Source organism: Bos javanicus, chromosome 12 (genome assembly GCF_032452875.1).
Source record: "Bos javanicus breed banteng chromosome 12, ARS-OSU_banteng_1.0, whole genome shotgun sequence".
Classification (NCBI taxonomy): Eukaryota; Metazoa; Chordata; class Mammalia; order Artiodactyla; family Bovidae; genus Bos; species Bos javanicus.
In genome coordinates, this window is record NC_083879.1 from 70,726,303 (window position 1) to 70,748,863 (window position 22,561).

Here is a 22,561-nt window from a genome sequence, read left to right on the forward strand (position 1 = left end):
CTGTATATTGTCGCCCTGCTTATTTAACTTATATGCAGAGTACATCAAGCGAAATGCTGGGCTGGATGAAACACAAGTTGGAATCAATCTTCTGTTTCCAGGAGAAACAGCAATAACCTCAGATATGCAGATGACACCACCCTTGATGAAAGTGAAAGAGGAGAGTGAAAAAGTTGCCTTGAAACTCAATATTCATAAAACGAAGATCATGACACCTGGTCCCATCACTTCATGGCAAATAGACGGTGTAACAATGGAAACAGTGACAGACTTTATTTTCTTGGTCTCCCAAATCACTTCAGAGGGTGACTGCAGCCATGAAATTAAAAGACACTTGCTCCTTGGAAGAAAAGTTATGACCAACCCAGAGAGCATATTAAAAAGCAGAGACATCAAAGGACCTTTTCTGACAAAGGTCCTTGTAGTCAAAGCTATGGTTTTTCCAGTAGTCATGTATGGATGTGAGAGTTGGACTATCAAGAAAGCTTAGCACAAAGAATTAATGCTTTCAAACTGTAGTGCTGGAGAAAACTCCTTAGAATCCCTTGAATAGCAAGGAGATCAAGCCAATCAATCCTAAAGGAAATCAGTCCTAAATGTTCATCGGAAGGACTGATGCCAAAGCTGAAACTCCAATACTTTGGCCATCTGATGGGAAGAACTGACTCATTGGAAAAGACACTGCTGATGGGAAAGATTGAAGGTGGGAGGAGAAGGGGACAACAGAGGATTAGATGGTTGGATGGCATCACTGACTCAATAGACATGAATTTGAGTAAACTCCAGGAGTTGGTGATGGACAGGAAGGCCTGGTATGCTGCAGTCCATGGGGTCACAAAGAGTGGGACACCACTTAATGACTGAACTGGACAGAGATCTCTTCAAGAAAACTGGAAATACCAAGGGAACATTTCACGGAAAGATGGGCGTAATAATTGACAGAAATGGTATGGACCTAAGAGAAACAGAGCATATTAAGAAGTGGTGGCAGGAATACACAGAAGAACTGTACAAAAAAGATCTTAATGACACAGATAAACATGATAGCATGATCACTTACCTTGAGCCAAACATCCTGGAGTATGAAGTCAAGTGCGCCTTAGGAAGCATTACTACCAACAAAGCTAGTGGGCATGATGGAATTCCAATTGAGCTATTTTAAATCCTAAAAAATGATGCTGTTAAAGTACTCCACACAAAATGCCAGCAAATTTGGAAAACTAAGCAGTGACCACAGGTCTGGAAAAGGTCAGTTTTCATTCCAATCCCAAAGAAAGGCAATGTCAAAGAATGTTCCAGGTACCACACAACTGCATTCATTTCACATGCTAGCAAGGTAATGCTCAAAATCCTTCAAGCTAGGCTCCAACAGTGCACAAACAAAGAAATTCCAGATGTATAAGCTGGATTTAGAAAAGGCAGAGGAATCATAGATCAAATTGCCAACATTCCTTGGGTCATAGAAAAAGAAAGGGAATTCCAGAAGAACATCTACTTTTCCTTCATTAACTATGCTAAAGCCTTTCATTGTGTGGATCACAATAAAATGTGGGAAATTCTTTAACAGATGGGAATACTAGACCACCTACCTGCCTCCCAAGAAACCTGTATGCAGGTCAAGAAGGAAGAGTTAGAATTGTACATAGAATAACGGACTGGTTCCAAATCAGGAAAGGAATATGTCAAGACTGTATATTGTCACCCTGCATATTCAGCTTTTATACAGAGTACATCATGTGGAATCCTGGGCTGGGTGAAGCTCAAGCTGGGATCAAGATTGCTGGGAGAAATATCAATAACCTCAGATATGCAGATGACACCACCCTTATGGCAGAAAGTGAAGAGGAACTAAAAAGCCTCTTGATGAAAGTGAAAATGGAGAGTGAAAAAGTTGGCTTAAGGCTCAACATTCAGAAAACAAAGATCATGGCATCTGGTCCCATCACTTCATGGGAAATAGATGGGGAAACAATGGAAAGAGTGACTTACTTTGTTTTCTTGGGCTCCCAAATCACCGTAGATGGTAACTGTAGCCATGCGATTAGAAGACGCTTGTTACTTGGGGAAAAAATGTTATAACAAATCTAGATAGCCTATTAACAAGGAGAGACATCACTTTTTTGACAAAGGTCCATGTAGTGAAAGCTATGTTTGTTTTTTCACTAGTCTTATATGGATATGAGAGTTGAACCATATCATGAAGTCTGAGCACAAAAGAATTAATACTTTCAAACTGTGGTGCTGGAGAAAACTCCTGAGAGTCCCTTGGATAGGAAGGAGATCAAACCAGTCAATCCTTAAGGAAATCAACCCTGAACATTCATTGGATTGACTGATGGTGAAGCCAAAGCTTTAATCCTTTGGCCACATGATGTGAAGAGTTGACTCACTGGAAAAGACGTTGATGCTGGGAAAGATTGAGGGCAAGAGCAGAAGGGGACAAGAGAGGATGAGATAGTTGAATGGCATCCCTGTCTCAATGGACATGAGTTTGAGAAAGCTCTTGGAGATGGTGAAGGACAGGGAAGTCTGGTGTGCTGCAGTCCATTGGGGTCACAAAGAGTCGGATATGACTAAGTGATGAACAACAACTTCTCTTTCAGTTATTCATTCATCAGACATGAAATCAGGTACCTCTTCAATTTCAGGGATGAATAAGGCTTAGTTTCTGCCCTGGAGAAGTCAAAGCTCATCAGGGAGGTAAATACACACGTCATTACTGGAGAGAGTGGTAGGTACCATAATGTAGACTTTCCTGGGGTTGCAGGGAGCCCCAGGGAAAAAGGCGTCTGAATTTTGGGACAGAGAGTTTAGGGATGTCCTGTGACCATCTGCATTGTTGACAAAATCATTTTCCTTCCAGTGTGCCTGTCTGCTTCTTCCTGGACATCCTGAACCCAGCCTTGTGCTGCCCCAAAACAGCATCATCTGGGGAGGATGCTTCAATTTCTGCTTCAGCAGGTTTAAAACCCACTGAGATCATTTCTATTTAGGCTCCTGTCTCTTCCTTCAGAGCAGATTGTTTCTAAATTGTGTGCTTATGGTTTTGCTTTTATACAGTTCTAGGAAGACTTTGTCTTTTTCTTTTAAGGTAATAGTACGCTTGCACATCCTGTGGATTGGGCCACTTAATGCTATCACAGTGATCATCTTGCTCTGGATGGAAATAGGAATATCATCTCTTGCCGGGATGGCACTCCTCATTATTTTTATGCTTTTGCAAAGCTTCTCTGGGAAGTTGTTTTCATCACTCCGGTAAGAGAAACACTGGTTTAAAAAAACAGATGATGTGTACTTGGTGAACCCACAGTCTACTCTATGCTTTTGTTAAAACAACAACAACAACAACCTTCTCTGATCTCTTTTTCTGCATATCTTGTAGACCCTTCAGGCTTAGCTAGTGGAGGCTCCATCCTTAAACCAAAGACTGATCTTGACGGGGGAAAGGTGAAGCCATTTCCTGGCTCTTCTTGGAACTGTACTTGAATAAGTATAGTGTCTGTAAGCAGAATTTACCTAAGTCCAGGTTATTTAAACATTATTAAATAGTAATCATCCTATAGGCCCAATTCAAGCTGCATATATTTTTGCTATGCTTGTATTAGGATCATCTTTAGTTATTTAAATTCATGTCTTGTTTTTAATTCACTGTTTGCATTAAGTTATCAGAACTCCAAGGGCATAAAGACATAAATTTATAAAGCCCCACAGTTTGTTTGTTCCCCACAGTACCAGCAGCTTATGTGATAAAAGAGTGTCTAGTGATGAAGGGTCTAATGGTGATGAGTTAGACTTGAAGCATATATCAGGGGATTGGAGGTGTGTTGTTCAGATTGTCAGGTGATGGAGATGTACTGTTTGAAGAACATTGAGCTCTTTTCCTTTCTTTTTTTGGTGACTTTATGCATGTTATTTTTCTCTACTTGGAATTTTATTTCTTATCTTTACCACAGAAAGATGTTCCTTATCCTTTGAAGCCCCGTTTGAGTGCTACCAGGTCTCTGAAGCTTTTCTTGCTCTCCTTTCCCAGTGGTATTCACAGCCCCATCTTTTCTGCTTCCCAGCACCTTAATCCTATTTTATTATAGCACATTGTCTTTCCATTAGATTCGGGTGTCTTCTGCCTTCCCTAGCTGACCACAACCTCCTTGGGCAGGTGGATTGTACCTGACTTACTTCAGGTCTTCCTTAGCCAATACTGCAAGTTCTCCAAGTTATTTGTTGAATTGGGCTGCATGGTTGACTTCCTAATTAAAGTCTTCCTCTGTTTGTACTTTGAGTAGGACCTGCCTGTGTTGTCAGCTTAGGGGAGCTGTAGGAAATCATTTGATCCCTGGTCTCTGACTGTGCCAATGCTGCTGTCGGGAAGGAAATTTTTGCTGTGATCACTAAGGCTCATTTCTCATGTTTTTTCGCTTAGGAGTAAGACTGCAGCTCTCACAGACACCAGGCTCAGGACCATGAATGAAGTTATAACTGGCATCAGAACAATAAAAATGTATGCTTGGGAAAAGTCATTTGCAGAGCTTATTACCAGATTGAGAAGGTAACTTTCTATATATTTCAAACCACAGTTCATAGTTTTTTATTTCCTGTTTTTACTGAATGGTTTAAAAGTATTACTGTTCTTTTATTTACCATCCTCCTAAAGGAAAAATATATGTGCTTCTTTCTTATATAGAAATGAAATTTCACATATTAATACCCCAAATCTCAAGGAAGCAATGATCCTAAGATGTTCATATTTGAGTTGATGATGTTTAAACTAAAACTACAATTTATGTTAATATAGAACAAATGGGAAGATTAGAGAGAGTGGGTATATTTGTATTGGGCCAAACTTTATGATTCAGTATTTTTTATTCCAAACAGAGCCATGAAAATACCTTTCCTTTTGAATTTGCTTTAGGTTTATAGAAATTTTGTCCATCTTTTATTTAAATATCTGATGAGTGTTTATATTCCAGCACAAGCTATTCATAATTCTCTGGCTGCATCCTGTTACCTCTCACCTTCGTACCTTTGTAAGGGCCCCTCCCTCTGCTGGGAATACACTTTCTCATCTTCCTTCTTCTCTGGCTTCCACCAGCCCTAACTGACTCCCACTCATCTTCTCAGCGTCCATGTATGTGTGAATTGTCCTGACTTTACTGCTCTGGGTTACAAATCTCTGCTCTGTGTTCCCATGGGGGCCATGCTGGCTGCCTCTGTCTAATGTCTTGGTGGACATATGAAATCTTAGTTCCCTGACTGGGGATCAAATCCATGGCTGCTGCGTTAGAAGCATGAAGTCTTAACCACTGGACTACCCATTTTCTTTTCTAAGTTCATGAACTCCTGGAAGGGACAAGTTCTCTTTTTCTGTCATCCTCAAGGTACCCTACACAGGATTTGTGATTACAAATGCTTGTTGAATGAATGTTCAAACTCAACTGTTATTGACTCAAAATGTTTAAAAGTGTGACGTTAATCCTCCATTTAGTTGGGAGAGTGAAGCGATGATGAAGTGTGTGGTCCTTGGGTCGGGGCAGAGCCCCAGGTGTGCTCTGTATAGTGTCTCCATGATGTGAGGGATGGTTCATCTTAATCTGTGTCCACTCTTTAGAAAGGGGCCACTCACACAGGGCATTTGAATTCATAGCTTGGATGTTGATGCTTCTTTTAAAATCTATTCCCGTCTCTCTTTTACAGGAAGGAAATTTCCAAGATTCTGAGACGTTCCTACCTTGATGGAATGAATTTGATATTCTTTGACACTGCAAGCAGAGTCATCCTTTTCGTCACCTTTACCACCTACGTGCTTCTTGGCAACATGATCACAGTTAACCAAGTGTTTTTGGCCATAACACTGTACCAAGTTGTGCAGTTTACAGGCATCCTCCTCTTCCCCACAGCCATCGAGAACGTAGCATCAACAGTCGCCAGTGTCCGAAGAATCAAGGTTTGGTGAAAGATAACTTTTTAAAGTTTTAGGTAGATTTTAGGTAAAATGGTTCCTTTTATTTGGTGTCACTGTATGCCAGTTAGGTGAGATTTAATGTTTTGGACATAACTGGTAGCTGTTCCAAAATGTCATACATACTCCCCTCTCTTCTTTGGTAGAATACATTACAAATAATATAAGATCACTGCTCGTTTATGAGCAGCAGTAGCAGTGGCACAGGGTTCTTGATGTACAAGGGATGGCTGCAGGGCAACTAAAATGTCTAAAAGCAAAAGAAGTAAACAGATTGCATCTCCTGTGTTAACTTTAATGACTAGCAACTGTGTTCAGTCCTGGGGTGAATTGGATTCCTCTCTGAGTCTGGAAGGAAAGAACTTGCTGAGAGGTCCTGCTCCTTGGACAGGAAGAGTGGCCTCAGATTCACTTAATTCACTGTTTAAAAATGGTTTCTTTCCTCCACAGATGGCTTGCTTGTTGATTTCTGAACATGTCTTTTGGATCTGACTTGTCCTCTTTACCCTTACTCTTTAATCCTATCTCTAATTGGCTTCTTCCTTTCAGATTTGTGATTTCCACCATATCCACTGTCTCCTTTTTTTCTGTCTCTGTATTGCCAAGGGCAAATAATTTACGTCACCAAAATAAGAGCCTGGCATACAGTAGGCTCTAAAGTACTTGCATGTTTATGAGTAGGTCTAAAATGAAGGTAAACTGGCTCTGTGAGCCAGCCTGGGCATGACTGAGTATCTGGGCTTTATAAAATATTTAATTGCTTTTGTCCTTCTCCTCAGTGATGGGCAGACAGTAACAGATCTATAGTGAAGTTAGATAGGTTTGGGTGCGATTTTATTTTATTTTGGGGTCTTATCATAAAAGTTGATTTTTTTTTTTATGATGAAGTTTCTATATACTATTTAAAAAATGATTACTTACAAAGCAGATCAGTCATACAGGGTTAGTTCTGGTCCCCTGAGTTTTGTCATTCTTTCTGCCAGGGGCTTCTAGCAACACTGTTAAGGGATGGTCCATTCAGTTCAACAATTTTTTTTTTTTTTCCCTTAGCTTTTGCGTCTTGAAAGAAAACACTTAGGAATATTCCTGGACCATAGTCACATTGTCAATGACAGGGTAATGTGTCCAGATGGAGGCTTCATACATGTGCTGTACTGCTGTGATTTTGTTACAGCACTGTGATTTTGACACAGCCACTATCTTTGATCGCTGTTGCCAGGGCTCACTGTGTGGTCTGGGTACACGCAAAGGCTTACAGGGTTTCTCATTTAATCCTGACAGCAATTGAATGAGATTAGCATGTGTCCCTGCTTTACAACTAAGGAAATGGGTTTCTGTATCAGGTGAAACAACTCACCCATCCTCAAATAGCCTGTAAATGACATTCTAGCTGCTGCTGCTGCTAAGTCATTCAGTCATATCCGACTCTGTGCGACCCCATAGACGGCAGCCCACCAGGCTTCCCGTCCCTGGGATTCTCTGGGCAAGAACACTGGAGTGTGTTGCCATTTCCTTCTCCAATGCATGAAAGTGAAAAGTGAAAAGTGAAAGTGAAGTCACTCAGTCGTGTCTGACTCCTAGTGACCCCATGGACTGCAGCCTACTAGGCCCCTCCGTCCATGGGATTTTCCAGGCAAGAGTACTGGAGTGGGTTGCCATTGCCTTCTCCATGACATTCTAGGATCCTACCCAAAGCCTGGTTTCTTAGCCATTGTTACATTATTGTCTTCTTAGTACCTTCTGCCAAGTGGAGTAAGTCCTTAAGTGTGATTTACATCAACGAGTCTCACTCTGAAGATATGCAAAAGTTCCCTGCTTCCTGAAAAGTTAAAATTTTTAACTGTTAGCTCCACTGTCCATTCTGTTTGTTTCCCAGCACTTGGACAAGTGAGGAGGGAGGGAGGTGGTGAGGTTGTCTCTGTGACTGCCACAGTCACCCCCACTTTGGGGTCTTGGCTCACTCTGTTGGGCCCCCTGGGTCACCTTGTCTTCTCTTGTTGATTTAAGTAAATACTGCTGAGCCTCCAGTAGCCCCATGAGCCTCTCTCAGCACTTTCATTCACGATGATCCAGGGCTTCCATTTATGTACACAGCCAGTCCCGTGCCACCCAGCATCATGTCGGGTGGGCTGATGTTGACTCCCTGGTAGTGTTCCAAGCCCTGTGACAGCTGACTGTGTCTGGTAGACTGTGTCTGATTCTTTAATGTAGTGCCTGGACCATACCAGACATACCATGGGCATCAAATTCATACTGGATTGACTGAAACAACAGTTACAGGAAATGGCTGGGAGCCTACAGAGGCCCAGGGTGGCTCAACCTGCACTAGAAGCCAGAGCAATGCAGAGGGAGGGAGCAGACTGGGGTTAGCATTCCTGGAACATTGATCTTTGGTGTGTATGTGTGGTAGTGTGTTTCAACTTAGGGGAGCTGGATCTTATCAAGAGTGGAAATAGATATGAATCTTCCCTTTGTTTTCTGTGTCTGTCAGTGGGCCTGCTCTTTAAAGAGAGGAGTTGTGGCTAGCACAGCCTGGTGTTCATGTAGACTGCTGGCCTGACACCTGGTCTGGGCTCTTGAGTCTTGTAGATAAATAGGAACACTTAGTCTTGATTAACAAACTTAGTCTGAAAGTCTTGCCAGCCATCATGAGATAAAAGAAGACTAAAACCATCAGACTTTATGCTAAAATGTATCTGGAGTCCAAAGATGATCTTGACACAGAATTTCCTCCTGTTTGGAGTTGGTCAGTCTTTTTTCTCTTTTTTTCTTATTTTCATTTTATTTATTTATTTTTAATTGGAGGATAATTGCTTTACAATGTTGTGTTGATTTCTGCTGTACAAGATAGTGAATCAGTCATAATTATACATATATCCCCTCTTAAACCTCCAACTCTTTTCAATCCTGTGGACTGTAGCCCACCAGGCTCCTCTGTCTGTGGAATTCTCCAGGCAAGAATACTGGAGTTGGTTGCCATTTCCTTTTCTAGCAGTTCTTCCCAACCCAGGGATCGAACCTGGGTCTCCTGCATTGTAGTCAGATTCTTTACCATCTGAGCTACCAGCGAAGCCCTATTTTCATTTTATTTATTTATTTTAATTGGAGGATAATTACTTTACAATGTTATGTTGGTTTCTGCCATGCAACATCATGAATCAGTCATAATTATACATATATATCACCTCCCTCTTAAACCTCCCTCCCCTCCACATCCCAACCCTCTAGGTTGTCACAGAGCACCAGGTTGAGCTCCCTGTGTTACAGAGCAACTTCCCTCTAGCTAAGTTGCTCAGTCATGTCCAACTCTTTGCAACCCCCTGGACTGTAGCCTGCTAGGCTCCTCTGTCCGTGGGACTCTCCAGGCAAGAATACTGGAGTGGGTTGCCATTTCCTACTCCAGGGGATCTTCCCAACCCAGGGATTGAACCCGTGTCTTCTGCATTGTCAAGTTGATTCTTTACCACTGAGCCACCTCTGTTTTACACATGATGTGTATATATGTCAGTGCTATTTTTCTCTCTCAATGTATGTCCCACCCTCTCCTTCCCCTGCTGTGTCCACAAGTCTGTTCTCTACATCTGCTTCTCCATTCCTTCCCTGCAAATAGATTCATCAATATCATTTTTCTAGATTCCATATTTATGCATTAATTTATGATATTTGTTTTTCTTCTTCTGACTTCTCTGTATATAACAGGCTGTAGTTTCATCCACCTCACTACAACTGACTCAAATTCATTCCTTTTTATGGAATTGCCAACATTCGTTGGATCTTAGAGAAAGCAAGGGAATTCCAGAAAAACATTTATTTCTGCTTCATTGACTATGCCAAAGCCTATGACTGTATGGATTACAACAAACTGGAAAATTCTTAAAGAATTGGGAATACCAGACCATCTTACCTGTCTCCTGAGAAACCTGTATGCAGGTCAAGAAGCAACAGTTAGAACTGGACATGGAACAATGGACTGGTTCAAAATTGGGAAAGGAATACAACAAAGCTGTATATTGTCACCATGTTTAACTTATATGCAGAGTACATCATGAGAAATGCAAGAATGGCATTTGTGAGTTGCAAACAGGAATCAAGAATAATCAAGGTTGCTGGGAGAAATATCAGCAACCTCAGATATGCAAACGATACTACTCTAATGGCACAAAGCAAAGAACTAAAGAGCCTCTTAATGAGGGTGAAAAAGTAGAGTGAAAAAGCTGGTTTAAAACTCTGTATTAAAAATCTAAGATCATGGCATCTGATCCCATCACTTCATGGTAAATAGAAGGGGAAAAGTTCTAAGCAGTGACAGATTTTCTCTTCTTGAGCTCTAAAATCACTGCAGATGGTGACTGCAGCCTTGAAATTAGAAGATGCTTGTTTCTTGGAAGGAAAGCTATGACAAACCTAGGCAGCCTATTAAAAAGGAAAGACATCATCTTGCTAACAAGATGTAAGGTCTGTATAGCCAAAGTTATGGTCTTTCTAGTAGTCAAGTATGGATGTGAGAGCTGGACCATAAAGAAGGCTGAGCACCAAAGAATTGATGCTTTCAAATTGAATGTGAAAACTGAAAGTGAAGTAGCTCAGTCGTGTCCGACTCTTTGCAACCCCATGGACTGCAGCCTACCAGGCTCCTCCGTCCATGGGATTTTCCAGGCAAGAGTACTGGAGTGGGGTGCCATTGCCTTCTCCAATAGGAACTACAGACATACTTTATTTGCTAGTGGCTGATTCTGCAAGGAGATCCAACCAGTCCATTCTAAAGGAGATCAGCCCTGGGATTTCTTTGGAAGGAATGATGCTAAAGCTGAAACTCCAGTACTTTGGCCACCTCATGCGAAGAGTTGACTCATTGGAAAAGACTCTGATGCTGGGAGGGATTGGGGGCAGGAGGAGAGGGGACGACAGAAGATGAGATGGCTGGATGGCATCACCGACTCGATGGATGTGAGTCTGAGTGAACTCCGGGAGTTGGTGATGGACAGGGAGGCCTGGCATGCTGCGATTTATGGGGTCACAAAGAATCGGACACGACTGAGTGACTGAACTGAACTGAAATGATACAGCAGCAGCAGGGATTTTAAGATGGGCTTATAAGGTATACATGAACAGAAGTGGGAAGTGGCCAAGCTGTTACTTTGTATTGTGCCTGTGCAGTGCTATAGATGATCTCAGCCATTACATAATCATGTAACATCATTGTTTCTAGAAGTGGGGCAAAAGAGCCAGACCATTGCCATCTTGGCTACTTAGTATTCTTCTATAGGAGAATAATCTGCTTTACTGAGTCTATTGATTTTAATACTAATCTCATCTAAAAATACTTTCACTGTAATAACCAGATGTGTTTGAGCAGGTGTCTGAAGACTGTGGTTTAGTCAAGTTGACATAAAATTAACCATCACACCCTCTTTAATTCCCATATCTTCCTTTGAGCTCATGGATGTGACTTTGCCCTCACTAAACCACATGTTTGTGGATTTCTTTCCTTCCCTGAACTGCAGACTTATCTAAAGGGCAGATATAGTGCCTCATTCATCTTTGTAGTCCTCACAAATAGCAGGTGCCCAGAAAGTATGTAACTGAAAGAACCATCCAGCTCCATCATGTCTGGTAGGGATTCTGCAAATGGCTAACCATTAAGTGTGGTTTTAGTGCAAAAAGTGTTAACTCTTATTCTTTGGTGGATTATGTGGTGCACCAAAGAGTGTAGCACAAAAGGGGTGCTAAATAAGGTTTTTATGGAATTGTGCTCAAATATTTGGGTAGGATTTTTTTCCCACCAAAATTCAACTGAACTGTGTCTGAGGCTTGAAATTCCTTCCTATGTAGATGTGTGCAATAACATTAACATTATGACCTGTTGAGAACTTTGAATTTTCCTGGTGCTGACTTTGTCAGGTTTCTTTGTGTCCTAGTAAAGGAAGCACCTTTGATTTGGGAAAGAAACACCAATTTTCCCTCATGTACATAAAATTTCTGGCTGGAAGATGGCCTAGGTATTGAGATCTTTTTGACAGTCATTTTCAGTAAATGTGGGACAAATGGCCAAGAATAGAGTGATGAGAAGGGTTAGTGTCAGAATGGCAAACTGCTTCCTGGTGGGTTGAAATCATTATTGAAATATATATAATTTAAAATTTTAGATTTTAGCCTCTTTTTAAGTTCATTTGATTTCTCTAACCCTTAAAAAGTTTAGTTCTCTAGTTTATCAGAATCACCTGTAGTGCTTATTAAAACTAAATGATCACACCTTGGAGATTCTGATTCACTAGGTGTTGGCTGGAATCCAAAGTGTCTATTAATATGCCTTCGGTTAATGTCCCTGGGTACCTGAACATAGGCCACATTTGGGAAACAGTGCCCTAGTTGTAGAAAAGAGCAAACAAATCCAAACTGTGCAAATCCAATAGAGAGGATGTCAAGATCATTTGAAAAGTAAAATTAGTTGAGAGGAAAAACCTGTCTTGGTTTACATTAGATGTTTTAGGGGCAAATTTGGAATTTATTCATCTATTCCATCACCAAGATAATTGAATAAATAACTGAAGCCTGGCACAAGCTAGGTGTGTATGTATAATGGCTGGTAAGGAAATATAGAGCAGTCTGTCCTCCTTGGAATTCCTTTCAAGTGGAGGGTTAATAACAAACCGAATAGTGAAACTCACTGTGGATGTGTGTTTTTGTGTCATTAGTCCTTGGAAGGAGAACTCTGAGGTGAAATGAGGTACTTTGTTAGAGACACTGGTTTAATTTTGGAGATGGTACTTCCTGGGAAGACTGGAGAATTTCATGTGTGGGGGTGGGGGAGGTGGGAAGCTGATACTTTGCATTTTCATGGGGATGGTGACTGTGACAAAGGCTTTTAGTGCATAAGAAGGAAACAAAAATGTTTGAGGCTGCAGAGTAGAGAGTACTGGAGGCCTGAGGAGGGAACTGAAAGGAAACCACAAGTTAAGGTTTTTAGTGTCTCAGAACTCAGCCTGGCTGCAGCCTTGGGAACTGGACAGGGAGATGGGGTGGGGACCTAGAACAGAGGCAGGGAGATGAGTGTGTCAGGAGGCTGATGCAGTACATGGTCCAGGGACGAGATGATGTGGTTTGGTTTAGGGTGAAATAGACTTGGCCAGATTTCAGAGCATTCAAGCACAACTCAGCGCATGTCTTGAATTGGGTATGGCAGGAAGGGAGAGGTGAATGCTGGGCTGTTTTGGGTTATGGGGCTGTAAAATACCTGAATTTGTTGAAATATGGAGTTCTAATATGCTGGCAAATTTGGAAACTCAGCAGTAGCCATAGGACTGGCAAAGGTCAGTTTTCATTCCAATCCCAAAGAAGACAATGCCAAAGAATGTTCAAGCTACTGCTCAATTGCACTCCTCTCACATGCTAGCAAGGTAATGCTCAAAATTTTCCAAGCTAGGCTTCAACAATATGTGAACTGAGAACTTACAGATGTTCAAGCTGGATTTAGAAAAGGCAGAGGAACCAAAGATCAAATTGCCAACATCCGTTGGATTATAGAAAAAGCAAGAGAGTTTCAAAAAAAAAAAAACATCTACCTCTGCTTTATTGACTACACTAAAGGCTTTGATTGTGTGGATCTCAAAAATACTGTTGAAAATTCTTCAAGAGATGGGAATACCAGACCACCTTACCTTCTTCCTGAGAGATCTATATGTAGGTCAAGAAGCAACAGTTAGAACCAGACATGAAATGACTGGTTCCAAATACAGAAAAGAGTACATCAAGGCTGTATATTGTCACCCTGCTTATTTAACTTACATGCATAGTGCATCATGAGAAATGCTGGACTGGATGAAGCATAAGCTGGAATCAAGATTGCCGGGAGAAATATCAATAACCTCAGATATGCAGATGACATCACCCTTATGGCAGAAAGTGAAGAAGAACTAAAGAGCCTCTTGATAAAAGTGGAATAGGAGAGCAAAAAAGTTGGCTTAAAGCTCAACATTCATAAAATGAAGATCATGGCATCCAGTCCCATTACTCCATGGCAAATAGATAGGGAAACACTGGAAACAGTGAAAGAGCTTATTTTTATTTATTTATTTATTTATTTATTTTTGGCTCCAAAATTGCTGCAGATGGTGACTGCAGCCATGAAATTAAAAGACGTTTCCTCCTTGAAAGAAAAGCTATGATAAACCCCAGTTCAGTCCAGTTCAGTCACTCAGTCATTTCTGACTGTTTGCAACCCCATGGACTGCAGTGCGCCAGGACTTCCTGTCTATCACCATTTCCCGGAGTTTTCCCAAACTCATATCCATTGAGTCGGTGATGCCATACAACCATCTCATCCTCTGCCGTCCCCTTCTCCTCCTGCCCTCAATATTTCCCAGTATCAGTGTCTTTTCTAATGACTCAGCTCTTTGTATCAGGTGACCAAAGGATTGGAGTTTCAGCTTCAACATCAGTCCTTCTAATAAACACTCAGGACTGATCTCCTTTAGGATAGACTGGTTGGATCTCCTTGCAGTCCAGGGGACACTCAAGAGTCTTCTCCAACACCACAGTTCAAAAGCATCAATTCTTCAGCATTCAGCTTTCTTTATGGTCCAACTCTCACAACCATACATAACTACTGGAAAGACCATAGCCTTGACTAGGTGGACCTTTGTTGGCAACATAATGTCTCTGCTTTTAAATATGCTGTCTAAGTTGGTCATAACTTTCCTTCCAAGGAGTAAGTGTCTTTTAATTTCATGGCTGCAGTCACCATCTGCAGTGATTTTGGAGCCCCCCAAAATGAAGGCAGCCACTGTTTCCCCATCTATTTGCCATGAAGTGATGGGACCAGATGCCATGATCTTCATTTTCTGAATGTTGAGCTTTAAGCCAACTTTTCCACTCTCCTCTTTCACTTTCATCAACAGGCTCTTTAGTTCTTCTTTACTTTCTGCCATAAGGGTGGTGTCATTTGCATATCTGAGGTTATTGATATCTCTCCTGGAACTCTTGATTCCAGCTTGTGTTTCATCTAGCCCTACGTTTCTCGTGATGTACTCTGTATATAAATTAAATAAGCAGGGTAACAATATACAGCCTTGATGTACTCCTTTTCCTATTTGGAACCGGTCTGTTGTTCCATGTCCAGTTCTAATTGTCCTGCATACAGATTTCTCAAGAGGCAGGTCAGGTGGTCTAGTATTTCCATCTCTTTCAGAATTTTCCACAGACAGCATATTAAAAAGCAGAGACAATATTTTGCTGACAAAGATCCATATTGTCAAAGCTATGGTTTTTCCAGTAGTCATCTACGGATGTGAGAGTTGGACCATAAAGAAAGCTGAGCACTGAAGAATTGATGCTTTTGAACTATGGTGTTGGAGAAGACTCTTGAGAGTCCCTTGAACTGCAAGGAGATTCAACTAGTCATTTCTCAAGGAAATCAGCCCTGAATATTCATTGAAAGGACTGATGCTGAAGTTTAAACTTAAATACTTTGAAAACCTGATGCTAAGACCTGACTCATAAGAAAAGACCCTGATGCTGGGAAAGATTGAAGGTGGGAGGAGAAGGGTACAACAGAGGATGAGATGTTGGATGGCATCACTGACTCGATGGACATGAGTTTGAGCAAGCTGCTGGAGATGGTGAAGTACAGGGAAGCCTGGTGTGCTACAGTCATTAGGGTCTCAAAGAGTTAGATTCAACTGAGTGACTGAACAACAAGGGGAACAGAAGATCATGAATTTGGTTTTGTATTCTGAGAGGCTTTTGAAATCCCCCAGTGTTTGCTATACGATCCACCCCAATGATGAGCCAAGTCTGATTCAACCTCCTTCCTAGTTTCTAAAAGGAAATAGGAAATAAATATAATTATCTGATCTGATGTTCATTTTTCTTCCTTCCCATGCCTCTCACTTATATGTGTTAATCCCAATTAAAAGGTGAATTTGGAAACAGGAAAGAAAGAATAGATCAGCTGAGTTTACTGACTAGGTGGCCAAAACTGGGCAAGGTTTGACCATAGATCACCTGGAATCATTATGAGGTATAGAGTTTAGAACATAGTATGGTGTTGAGCCCTGCTGCTTCCTGCAGCCTGGTACTTGGTAGACTGGATGGTCATCTCTCATAATTTCCCGTTATCATGTCTGGGAGCCTAGGAAGAAAATCCACCACCCCTGCCCACCTTGGAGGGGGTTTAGTGGTTTTACCTGTGGACCTGTATATGGATTTCATAGCATTGTATACTCTTGTTTACACATGCTTTTCAATTTCTTTTTTTTTCCATGTTCAGAAAATGAAGATTTATTGATATTATAACCACATAACCAAGAAGTCCATCTATTTTTCTTTAAGTGAAGAAAGGGGCCCTGTGGTTTTGGCATTGCATTACTTCAATAGGATTTCAAAAAATCTTGTTTTAACTTCAAAGCACTAAAAAATTTAAATAACTTTTACATCCAGTAAAATGTTTCTCTGAGGTTATATTGTTCACAAAGCTGCTTAGATTTTCCCCTATTAGCCATTGGAAAGTCAACCTTTTTGGCTCTAGTTCTGACCTTGATACTTTCCTGCATGACCTGTGCTTGTCCTGCACTTCATGGTGAGATAGGCTGGGATGTGGGATGCTTTACTGGACTGCTTATAGGTGGAAAAACATCTCTTTGAGCAACAAAATATAAAGAAACTATAAGACTAAAGAAACTATAAGACATAAGAAACTATGAGAGTAAAAATAACTGCATGCACTGGTAGTTGGGATGAATTATGAGCAATAAGATACAAAAGGCCAAAACAAACTGCCATTTCTGAGGTACCCAGAGCAAAAGCAATGTACTGCACATGATCCCTGCACATAGCACCATCAAAGGGGTGGGCAGACACCTAAGCCACCTCTTCAGCCCCACCCACTGATCCGCCTCAATTTTCGCTCCATTTAAAGAACTAGCTTACCCCCCACCCCAGCCCCCTGTGAGTGAGCAAGAACACGTGTTAGTTGTTTTCACTCCTAAGTCAAAGTGCACTCTGCACACTCTGCACACATGGCAGTCCAATACATCAGAGACAATGTGTTGAGGCAAGAAATACAACTTTTTTGGAAAGCTATCTGATCAAGAAGATGGCAGACTAGTGTCTCAAAATAACCATCTTATTTGGTCCTGAATGCCAGTTTCTTTTGAAGAATACAGAGCAGGAAAAGGTGAGGAAGTAAAGTAAAAAGGTCATTAATCTTGCAAGTATCTCCTGGAATGGCCAGCCTCGGGTAGGGGATGTATTAATTTCTTCTTTTTTGCAGCCATTCTCAGGTGGACAGCTTCAGGATATTTCCATAAACAAAGGCATTTTGGTTTAACATTCAGACAGAGAGGCAGGGCTCCTTGAGGGCAGGCCATTATGGATGCTTATAGCTATAGACAATGATTATAATAACAAAAGTTACGAAAAACAAAGGTTAAAGTAAAGGAAACAGGTCCAACATGGAATCAGACTTTGTTCTTGTCTGTTACACTCCCTCATACTGCAGCATGAGTCCCACTAAAACTTTGCCTGAATTTCTCATCTGGTCTCTTATCAATTTCTATTGATTCAAGGGTCCAAGAACCCAGGTCTGTGAGAGTGGCTCTAATGGCAACTTAATTTTAGTTTTTTCATCACCATGATCGCTACAGAATTCAGCCAGCACTTCTGACACCTTTACAAGCTGGTCAGATGTTGACTGAAGTCTCATCTAACCTCTGGAATATTGTAACTTCTCCCTCAGATGTGTTATTTATAGAAAAGTGCTCAACAGATTTTCTTCCTCACTTAAGGCATAATTTTTCTTTTTTTTTTGAAGGTGGAGAATTCTATATTCTAATATGCATACACTGAATATTAAGTTTTATGTTTTGGCAATATGCTTAAGCTGCAATTGGAATTTCTGCCTTGACAAAATTTATAACATATATAACTTTTTCTTGTTGCTGTGTTAGCTCTGACTATGCAAGGTTGTAGCTTGTCTGTAGTTGGACTGATTTGAACAGCCCTACAGTCTGTTCCTTCCTTTAGTTGATAACCACGATGGGCTGACTCTGTGTAAGGTTCAGTCTCATTAGAGTTGGGGCTATGTCTGTAAGTGCTTGGATGACATGGTTATCCACCCTCTATGTGGTGTAATGGGAATCCCCCATGGGAATTTAGAGGTAAGGAAGTAAGTGTAAGCTGAAGACATCCTGACTGGCTCCCAGGAGGATTAGTATTTGAGGTGATGCAGAAGAATGGGTGGAGTTAGTACTCAGGGTCTCCAGGCAGAGGCCACTTGGGGAGTGTGGACTTAGGTACTGTTGGTCACTGGAGGGTTTTAAGCATGGTGAACACTCTTAGAGGTGCTCTAAAGAGATCAGGAGGAAGTGGTGTTGGGAAGGGCTGGGGAAGGAACTGCTACCAGGGTTCTTAGCCTCCTTAAACAATAGAAATTGACTAGAGGCCAGACAAGAAATTCAGGCAAGGCTTTATTGGGGCCCCTGCTCCAGCAGTGGGGAGGGAGAACAAACAATAGTTTCCCTTGCTTGCTCGCTCCCCCATGAGGGGCAAGCCTTTTCCTTATATGGGGAGAGGGTAGGGGTGTGTCCAGGGGTCAGGCCACAGGTGTGGTTTAGGTGTTTCATCCACTCCTAAGGTGGTATTGTGTGCAGGGGCATGTGCAGTACTCTGCTTTTGTTCTGACATGCTGTTTTTGCGCCAGGCTTTTCAAAAAGTGGCAGTTCGGGTTTTTGATCTTTTTCTCTTTTGGGTCCAGAATTTGCCCCAACTGCACATGCACGCAGTTATTTTTAGTCACATAACATTTCTGTAGTTGATTGCTGGAGGAGAGATGTGTCCAGGTGTAAGCATTGCAGCACTGCAGCAAAAGGTCCCAGGTCCCAGCCTATCTCAGAACTAGCAAAAGAAAAGTTGTATCAGTATTTGAAAAGATTAATAGAGTCTGAAATTGTGTTGTTTCAAGAAAAAAGCAGAATTGGAAGAGGGTTGAGCTGTGTCAGAACCGATGAGAGCCCATACCTGGCTGACGATGGGAGAGGTGGTGTGAAGAGAGAACTCAGGCTGTGGTGGTTGAGAGTCTGCAGAGGAGTCCTTGGACCACCATCTGTCCGTCTTGCCTCCTGTTGAACACAGGCTCAGGGCAGGTAGGAGTAGCTAGGCTCAGTGTTAGGTTCTCAGTGAACCTGGATAAGAGGAAGAGGGAAAGAGTTGATCACATCTCCTACCAGTTGGTTTTTTAGAGAAATGCAAGGATCCTGTCTTCCTTTTCCTGCACAGAAGCAGGTTATCATATTCTATTTTTACTAGTTGTTCTTTTCTTTTCCTTTGAAAAAAATTTATTTCAAATTATACATACATAAAAAAGACTAGGCAAAGATTTATTTGCTTGCCATTTATATCATACATTCTCCCCCAACTGAGAATTTTGTTATAAAGTAAAGCAATTCTTTATTCTTTTGGGACCCAAAATCACTGCAGATGGTGACTGCAGCCATGAAATTAAAAGACACTTGCTCCTTGGTAGAAAAGCTATCACCAACCTAAACAGCATATTAAAAAGCAGCGACGTTACTTTGCCAGCAAAGTTATGTCTAATCAAAGCTGTGGTTTTTACAGTAGTCATGTATAGATGTGAGAGTTGGACTATAAAGAAAGCTGAGCACCGAAGAATTGATGCTTTTGAACTGCAGTGTTAGAGAAGACTCTTGAGAGTCCCTTGGACTGAAAGGAGATCCAGCCAGTCAATCCTCAGGGAAATCAGTCCTGAATATTCATTGGAAGAACTGATGCTGAAGCTGAAAATCCAATACTTTGGCTACCTGATGTGAAGAACTGACTTATTGGAAAAGACCCTATTGCTGGGAAAAATTGAAGGCAGGAGAAATGACAGAGGATGAGATGGTTGGATGGCATCACCAACTTGATAGGCATGAGTTTGAGCAAGCTCTGGGAGTTGGTGATGGACAGGGAAGCCTGGATGCTTCAGTCCACGGGGCCTCAAAGAGTCGGACATGACTGAGTGACTGAACTGAACTGAATTCTCTGTTGTGAATTTCTTCTCTTTCAGGGATTCACAATCAAAGTATCTAAGAATATAGTGTACCTTTTATAGAAAACTTGTATGTAAGCTTATCAGATTGAGTATTTGGTAGTGGGAGAATCCCAGGGAGAGAGAAAACTACTAATGAAAATTACCAGGCAGGTTAAACTCCCACCATGCAATGTTCTAGTGGTTTCAAGAAGGTTCTGCCTCTTATGTTTTCCTTCATGTGTTTCATATTTAGAAAAGCTTTTTTTCCCCCCTTACTAAACAAAGTAAGTTTAGTAAATTATAATTTGTTTGAAATAATTTAAATAATTTAAAGTTTGTTAAATTATTTAATAAAGTATTAAATAATTTGCCTCCTTACTTATACTTATCAACAATAAATGTGTCAAATGATAAACATGAGGTGACATTGATGTTCTGACAAAGATTGAACAATGAAACTTTAAGTGGGTAAATGTATGATTTTCATTAGTTTTTTTAAATTAAATTTATTTTAATTAGAGGCTAATTACTTTACAATACTGCATTGGTTTTGCCATACATCAACATGAATCTACCACAGGTGTACACGTGTTCCCAATCCCGAACCCCGCTCCCACCTCCCTCCCCATACCATCCCTCTGAGTCATCCCAGTGCACCAGTCCCAAGCTTCCTGTATCCTGCATCGAACCTGGACTGGTGATTCGTTTCATGTTTCTTTGCACTCAAGGAACCTAAGGAGAGACCACTTGTAAAGAAACTTTCTCACTAAAGCTGTGCTCTACTAGCTACCAAGTTTTGAGTCCACTGTGGTCTGTTAGGTCATAACAAATGTGTCTGTGGCATCACTGAGCTTATTTGTGATTGGTAACTAGGAGAATGAACTCAGTGTAACATGGAGTTATTCTGGTTCTTTGACATGAGGCTCTGAAATAGCAGAAGTGACATTTTAACTTTTAGAAGGAAAGGAAAAAGGTTCTCATTCGTTGCAGCTCTATTCTTAGAGAAGTGCTGATATCTTGGTCTCTCCCTAGAGAGAGGCACATGGCCATCTGGTATGACACTGGCTCCTATCAGGTTGTACTTCCTCCTCTACTCAGAGTTCCTCTTCCACCTGTTCTGCTCAGATTTGGTGGTGGATATTCCCATTTTACTGTTTTGTGTGTGTGTGTGTGTGTGCATTTTTAACATCTGCTGAGGTGGCGTCCACTGAACGTTGAGTTGCCTGTTCACTGGGCTGTCTAGGTTATCTCTGTAGGTACAGAGATATTTTTGCTGTGGGTTTAGGTTTTTGCTGTACCTCCATTGAGGTACAGGTTATTATTTTTTTAACATTTATTTTTAACTGAAGGAAAATTGCTTTACAGTATTGCATTGGTTTCTACCAAACATCAACATGAATCAGCCATAGGTTTACACATGAACATCCCTCCCACATCCCTCCAGATATCACCCCTCTAGGTTGTTACCCAGCCCCTGATTAGAGTTCCCTGAGTCAGATGGCAAATTCCCATTGGCTATTTCTTTTACATATGGTAATGTATGTTTCCATTTTATTCTCTCCATACATCCCTCTCCTTCCTCCCCCACTAGCCTTGTCTGTAAGTCTGTTCTCTATGTCTGTGTCTTTGTTGCTGCTCTGCAAATAGATTAATCAATATTATCTTTCTAGATTCCACATATATGCATTAGTATTTGATATTTGTTTATTTGTTTTTCTCTTTCTGACATAATTCGTTCTGTATAATAGGCTCTAGTTCATCCACCTCATTAAAGGGAAAAGGAAGTCGCTAAGTTGTGTCTGACTCTTTGCGACCCCATGGGCTATAGCTTACCAGGCTCCTCTGTCCATGGAGTTTTCCAGGCAAGAGTACTGGAGTGGGTTGCCATTTTCTTCTCCAGGGAATTTTCCCAACCCAGGGATTGAACCTGAGTCTCCCACATTGCAGGCAGATGCTTTACCATCTGAGCTACCAGGGAATCCCATCCACCTTGTTAGGGCTGACTCAAATGCATTCCTTTTAATGGCTGAGTAATATTCCATTGTATATATATATATATATATATATACCACCACTTCTTTTTCTTTTTAGTTAATTCATTTTAATTGGAGGCTAATTACTTTATAATATTGTAGTGGTTTCTGCCATACATTGACATGAATCAGCCATGGGTGTACATGTGTTCACCATCCAGAAACCTCCTCCCACCTCCCTCCCCATCCCATCCCTCAGGGTCATCCCAGTGCACCAGCCCTGAGTACCCTGCCTCATGCACTGAACTTGAAATGGTGATATGTTTGACATATAGTAATATACGTTTCATTGCTATTCTCTCAAGTCATCCCACCGTCGCCTTCTCCCACAGAGTCCAAAAGTCTGTTCTTTATCTCTGTGTCTCTTTTGCTGTCTCAAATATAGGGTCATCATTACCATCTTTCCAAATTCCATATATATGCGTTAATATACTGTATTGGTGTTTTTCTTTTTGACTTACTTCACTCTGTATAATAGGCTCCAGTTTCATCCAACTCATTAAAACAGATTCAAATGCATTCTTTTTAATGGCTGAATAATATTCC

General features: G+C 41.2%; 1 protein-coding gene and 1 long non-coding RNA gene across 2 annotated transcripts in view; one reads left to right on the forward strand and one right to left on the reverse strand.

The window, feature by feature from the left end:
- Positions 1 to 22,561, forward strand: part of LOC133258054 (ATP-binding cassette sub-family C member 4-like) — a 292,909-nt gene that overhangs the window by 95,060 nt on the left and 175,288 nt on the right. The window contains 3 exon segments of the mRNA XM_061434393.1: positions 3,092 to 3,255; positions 4,421 to 4,546; positions 5,692 to 5,941. Coding sequence (XP_061290377.1) covers positions 3,092 to 3,255; positions 4,421 to 4,546; positions 5,692 to 5,941 — 540 coding nt within the window.
- LOC133258095 (uncharacterized) lies at positions 18,408 to 20,760 on the reverse strand. The gene is made up of 3 exons (XR_009739815.1): positions 20,672 to 20,760; positions 18,971 to 19,134; positions 18,408 to 18,847 (listed from the first exon to the last, which is right to left on the reverse strand). It is a non-coding gene; the product is annotated as an uncharacterized LOC133258095 (long non-coding RNA).